The 6,000-nt window shown below is 45.2% G+C and overlaps 1 protein-coding gene across 1 annotated transcript in view; it reads right to left on the bottom strand.

Annotated features, from left to right (window-relative positions):
- sparcl1 (SPARC-like 1) overlaps positions 1 to 5,718 on the bottom strand; it is a 7,354-nt gene extending 1,636 nt beyond the window's left edge. The window contains exons 1-8 of the mRNA XM_063219926.1: positions 5,710 to 5,718; positions 5,160 to 5,222; positions 4,125 to 4,647; positions 3,586 to 4,031; positions 2,651 to 2,753; positions 2,140 to 2,261; positions 1,866 to 1,986; positions 1,237 to 1,373 (exon numbers count right to left, since the gene is read on the bottom strand). Of these exons, the coding sequence (XP_063075996.1) occupies positions 1,237 to 1,373; positions 1,866 to 1,986; positions 2,140 to 2,261; positions 2,651 to 2,753; positions 3,586 to 4,031; positions 4,125 to 4,647; positions 5,160 to 5,222; positions 5,710 to 5,718 (1,524 nt within the window). The remainder of the gene's footprint in view (positions 1 to 1,236; positions 1,374 to 1,865; positions 1,987 to 2,139; positions 2,262 to 2,650; positions 2,754 to 3,585; positions 4,032 to 4,124; positions 4,648 to 5,159; positions 5,223 to 5,709) is intronic.
- Positions 5,719 to 6,000: the final 282 nt, after the last annotated feature.

The following is a 6,000-nucleotide window of genomic DNA, read 5'->3' as shown; positions in this document are numbered from 1 at the left end:
ACCAAAACCACATATATGCATGGGTTTCAACTTGAGGTAGGCCCAAGTAGACTATTTGGTCGGAAAAGGAAGTCAGAAGAATAGGAAACCAATTAATAAGTAAAAAGTAACAAGTAAAAAAGTAACAATATCCGGGGGGCGCTGTGGCGCAGCGCACTAAGCCCCCCACATTTGGGCTTGCATGCCCACCCTCGGGGACCCCGGTTCGAGTCCGGCCGGGGTCATTTCCCGATCCTCCCCTGTCTCTCTGCCCCATTCGCTTCCTGTCACCATCTTCAACTGTCCTGTCAAATAAAGGCATAAAAGCCCATAAAAATATATATGTAAAAAAGTAACAATCTCATCCTGAAAACAAATATGCAAGTGAAATTGATACCGATACACCGATACCGATATCCCATCCCTAGTGTCAATCACGCTCAGTTCAATTAGAGCCTCGACCAGATTTCCTCAAAAGAGAAGTTGTTAGCCTGTTATCAACTTCGGTAGTTGCCAATGGGAAAATGCATTGAAAACAACAAAGAAACTAATGTAGTAAGCAACTTTGGTTTTGAGAAATTCACCCCTGGTCTGTAGAACATAGTTCTACTTCTACTTTATACATCTCTGGTTTGCATTGTGGACCATGAAGTGAGTTGAGGTGAGGTGAGGTGAGGTTTCTGTGCGCAGTACCCTGGCTCGTTGCTTGCAGGGCTTGACACTGGCACCTGCCAACCGGCCAAATGCTGGTAAAACTTGGCTGTGACTAGAAACCATTTCAGGGTCACTAGCCATTATGGCTCATTTTCTATTTTGCCCCATGTATATCAATTGCTTGTAGGCTATTTAAGTTAAAGAAAAAGCTCAGTTAATCTTTTTCTATTTGTTTGATTTATTCCCATGTAGAAAGTTTTGCACTCATCTTCTTCCTTTAGCAACTCATCTTCTGAAGTTAGATGTGCAGTATGATGATAAAGAAAAATATTATATCAATTTTGTGGCTAGTAGAATAGCTGAATGGCTAGTGACTGGGGAAAACCACTAGCCACAGTGGCCGATGGGTGAAAAAGTTAATGTCAAGCCCTGGTTGCTTGGGTACGTACTACTGGTGCAATTACATTCTTAACAGTACTTCTACGTCTACTATGTACATCGCTGGTCTGTAGAACATAGTTCTACTTCTACTTTATACATCTCTGGTTTGCATTGTGGACCATGAAGTGAGGTGAGGTGAGGTGAGGTTTCTGTGCGTGGTACCCTGGCTCGTTGCTTCGGGGTGAGGAAGCCGGGGGCCATGGTGTCGTGTTCATAGAGCTGCAGCAGCACATTCTTCAGCCAGTCCCGCATGCGCAGGGGGAACTGAGCCAGCTCTGTGCCCAGGCACGGTGGAATGACTGGTGGAGAGCCCAGGGAAACAGACAGGCATTACATTTTACTATAGGCACATATTGTGATTCTCCATGTTCAACCGCAAAGTGATTACTTGTAGCCTTTCTGCCTCATCTTACATTACATTACATTACATTGCACTTAGCTGTATTGTTCAAAGCAATTTACAACTATTATTATTCAGGGTGTTGGTTACAGTCCCTGGAGCAATGTGGGGTTAAGTGCCTTGCTCAAGGACACTTCAGCCATGGATGGAGATGTAGGGAGAGGTCAGGGGGGATTCGAACCGGCAACATCTAGATCAAAAGACCAACTCTCTAACCACTAGGCCACGGCTGCCCCTACTCAGCTTTCAGCTACTGTTGATCAGAGATCACATGCATTATATTCGGCCCTGTTATACTCTTAACACATAGCCTGCTCTGGATAGATCTGGCCTAACAAAGCAAACATTTCTTCTAATATAAATGACAATGAAATAACTTTGTGTTACGCACATTTGCAAGCACCAGTGTAATCTAAGTGCAGCTTGTGTCCTTTCTTTGTTCCCTCCAGATGGCACTTTGTGGAAAACAGCTGGCAAGAGGTGTCATAGGTCTTGTTATCTGTCCCACAAACCTAAAAAATATAAAAATATATTACACAATAATAAAAGCAAAAATATTACACAATATCCAGTACGCAGGTATAGCATGAATGGTGGTTGTAGCATAATGGATTGGTAAGTTTATGGTGGAGTCATTTTTGAGCCATTTCCTGTGTCAGACTTACATGATCAAATTCTGTAACGCTAGTAGGACAGTCTGACGCCTCCTGACAAACACAAACAGGCTTATTGTCTTGTCCTACTTTGCAGACCTTTCCACGTTTGCATCTGATATTTTCACAAGGATCTAAAGAAGAGAAAACATAACTGTGTTACAACGGTACAACCTACAAGCTTTTTGTTCTTTTTGAATTCAAAATAAACTACTGAAATAATGAGTGAATGAGTAAGTGGGTGAGACAGAGAGAGAGAGAGAGAGAGAGAGAGAGAGAGAGAGAGAGAGAGAGATTTGTTTCTGAAGTGACTGAAAATTCCTTGACTTGTTAAGTTTGCACAGTGGCTCAATCAGACATGAGCTCCGCCATTGACTGCCTTAAGCCCATGGCCACGGCTGACGCCGGAGCTAGAACCACACTCGCTGTGGGAGTGCCAAAGGAATAGCCGCCCATCAGCAGATTCCTGATGAGAGCACGGCTGTGTGGAGGTATACACAAGCGCTGCTGAAACAACACTTACTGGTCTCCGCTGCCTGCCCCGGCAGCGCAGGGTGGGGCCTCAGGCTGGGGTACAGCTCCACCGTGGCCCGGATCTGGACCGGGTTCATGCCAATCATCGGGGCCTGGGAAGGGTTAAAGGGACACTGTGTGAGATTTTTAGTTGTTTATTTCCAGAATTCATGCTGCCCATTCACTAATGTTACCTTTTTCATGAATATTTACCACCAGCATCAAATTCTAAGTATTCATTATGACTGGAAAAAATGCACTTTTCATACATGAAAAGGGGGATCTTCTCCATGGTCCGCCATTTTTAATTTCCAAAAATAGCCATTTTTAGCTGCAAAAATGACTCTACTTGGAACATACTAGAAAATATTTGTTTAGTACTTTGTAAACTTTCATGTAAAGATCAAATTGGGCAATAGGCAGCCCAGTTTCAATGAGCAGCATAGTTGCAGTACCTTTTTGACCACTTCCTGCACAGTGTCCCTTTAAGGCATAGGCCAACATGGTCAACACTCCTGCTATTGTGCTCATATGAGACTAGTCATGAGACTTCAGATGAACATACACGTTGGGGCATTTCTGTTTGTGTGTTTGTCGTCCACCTCAAAAGAAGCCACTAAAGTGTCACCCACTTTTAAAGAAAATCTTTTTTGTAATGGTCAAAAAATCAGGTGCAAATTTCGGAGAGTAAGGTTGAACACCAAAAGTCTTCATAATCAGACTCTGCAGCATTATCATGCGCAGGGTGCGATTTGTTGAAGAACCAGAAGGGGGGATAAGTTTAAGATTTTAAGCATTATCAATGGAGTTACATACCGCAAATATTAAAATTCTGTAGGAAAAGTGGAGATATCAAAGCCAGAAGGGGGGACAATCCCCCCATCCCCCCTACAAATCGCACCCTGATCATGCGCATCATGAAGTGGACAAGGTTTTTCGAATTACCCATTTGCCAGATCTCCTCCTCTTGGCCTTCTGGGCGTTGTTGTCGGTGGATTCGGTTGGTGTCTTCTGCTGGTCGAGCATCTGTCGGTGGCCAGAGTTGGTGGGCTGTCCGGGGAATGGCTGGTCCCCTTGCATCTCCCCCTTCCTCTTATGCTGGTTCTTCCTCTGCTTCCGGCCTTTGCCCTTGGTGCTGCTGCTGCCGCTGTCGTTGGTCTGCTTCTCTTCCTTGTTGTCCTCGTCTCCCGTCAGCCGCACTTGGAGGACATCAGAGCTATCGCTGTCCCCATCTTTGCTGTCACCATTGTGGACCTTGTGGGGAGTCACGTCTCCGTCTTTCGCTTTGTCGTTGTCGTGCTCTTCTTCTTTTTTCTCGGAGAACTCTCCTGTCTCAGGGTCGTAGTCGGCCATGACAGTAGGGATCTCCTCCTCCTCCTGCTGCTCCTCCTCTGGATCAGCATCCTTTTCTGGCTCCTTGGCTTCCACCTCCTCCTCATTCCCTTCCTCCTTCTCCTTCTCCTTCTCCTCAGGCTGGCTGCCACTGGACACCTCCTTGGCCTCCTCCAGCTCAGGCTCGGAGCCGTCGCTGTCACTGGCGTAGTCTAAATCCACGGGGATCTCAGACTCTGTGCTGCTGTCACTGTCCTCCTCTGCTTTGAGCTCTTCCGGTTTCTTCTCCGCGTCCTCCTGGCTATCAGCCTCGTCCTTATCTACTGCCTGCTCCTCATCTTTCTCCTCCTCATTCCTCTTCACCTCCTCTTCGCTGTCAGCGTCACTTGCCTCGGCGGCCTCCTTCCCCTCCTGGCGAGCCTGTTCCTCTGGCACGGCCTCCTGCTCCTCCTGCTCCTCCACATCCTCCTCATCAGAGCCCTGGAGGAGGTCTGCCAGCGCCTCCTCACTGAGGAGCACAGGGGTGCTGCTGTCCTTGATTTCCTCCCCGAAGCCCACTACCACCACCTCCCTGTCCCCTTCCTCCTGCTCCTGCTCCTGGCTACTGGCTTCAAATGGGAGGAAGGTGGGGAGGATGGAACCCAGCCCCTCATTTGGTTCCTCTGGGTTGAATTCCTGGTGAAAGGCAGCAAAGAATATGTTTGAACGTTTATATATATATATATATATATATATATATATATGCAGGGCTCTAAATTAACACCAGCCAACTGGTCAAATGCTGAAATTTCTGTTTGGCTGGTTGAAAAAACAAACTTACTAGTCACTTTGACCCATTAGTGAATGTGTATTTGGCTAGTAAGAGTGACATCTACTAGCTATGGCTGGTGATGAAAAAAGTAAATTTAGAGCCCTGTATATATATATATTATATGTATTATACTATATACACCTTTTAAGGGTTTTTTGCCTTTATTTTCCACAGGACAGTGGAGGAGAGACAGGAAATGAGTGGGGAGAGAGAGACAGGGAAGGATCGGCAAACGATTCCCGGGCCGGAATCGAACCCGGGTCACCAGCGCAGCAACCCAGTGCCCTACCGCTAGGCCACCACAGGGGCCATGTTTTAACTTATTAAAAATGTTAATATGTGTTTAAGTGCCTGAGGCATGAGAAGGAAATGTTACCTTTTCCTTGGCAAGCTGGGAATATTTGAGCATATTATGTTTTGCATGAGGTTTGCCCTTTACCTTGAGAGAAAGACAACACATTAGTCTCTGTCACAGACAAATCCAGCATGGTTTTAAACACTTTAATTCAGAAATGTATCACAATGACTTGAAGTTTTTCCAGGTCAATGTGCAGACAGATCTACGTGTATGACAATTTACTTACACACAAGACAGATGCGGAAGCCAGGAGGCACAGCAGAAACGGATGGGAATTCATTTCAACTTCTCTACCTGTGAAAAACAACCAGTATTAATAATGGAAATATTTATTCTTTCATCCAAATAGGTAGCGATATCTTATCCCAGATACAATTATAAATAACATGCATTTGTGACATCGCAATGAAGTTTTAATTAAGTGTTTTTAGGGTCATTCATTCATGCCTCCATGGGTAGTGGCCTGCAAAATATGCATGACGTGGCCCCCATTCTTTTCTCGAGGTGTCTCAATCTGTATGCAAGCAATCCCGTCAGCCATGACACACAGGCACAGAAATCAGCTCACGGTTACCATGGTGATAGGCCTTGAGATGTGCTCCTCTCAAAAGTCACATTCAGAGTCCATCAGGGCTAAGTAAACAGCAGTAGGTACTAGACTGGAAAGAGAGTAGGCTAAGCAAACACAACTTTTTTTTTTGTCTCTCATACGCAACAATCGAACGTTATTGGAGCTCAACGACCAGAGGTTGATGGTGCATTGCAAAATAGTTTTTAAAAGTATTGGTTGAAACCCTCACAATTTTTTCTGGCATCACGTCAGCTATTATTCAGTTCATGACTCGTAATAGGACTTGAA

The sequence above is a fragment of the Engraulis encrasicolus genome, chromosome 16, assembly GCF_034702125.1.
Source record: "Engraulis encrasicolus isolate BLACKSEA-1 chromosome 16, IST_EnEncr_1.0, whole genome shotgun sequence".
Lineage (NCBI taxonomy): Eukaryota > Metazoa > Chordata > Actinopteri > Clupeiformes > Engraulidae > Engraulis > Engraulis encrasicolus.
This window is presented reverse-complemented; position numbering and strand designations above follow the sequence as displayed.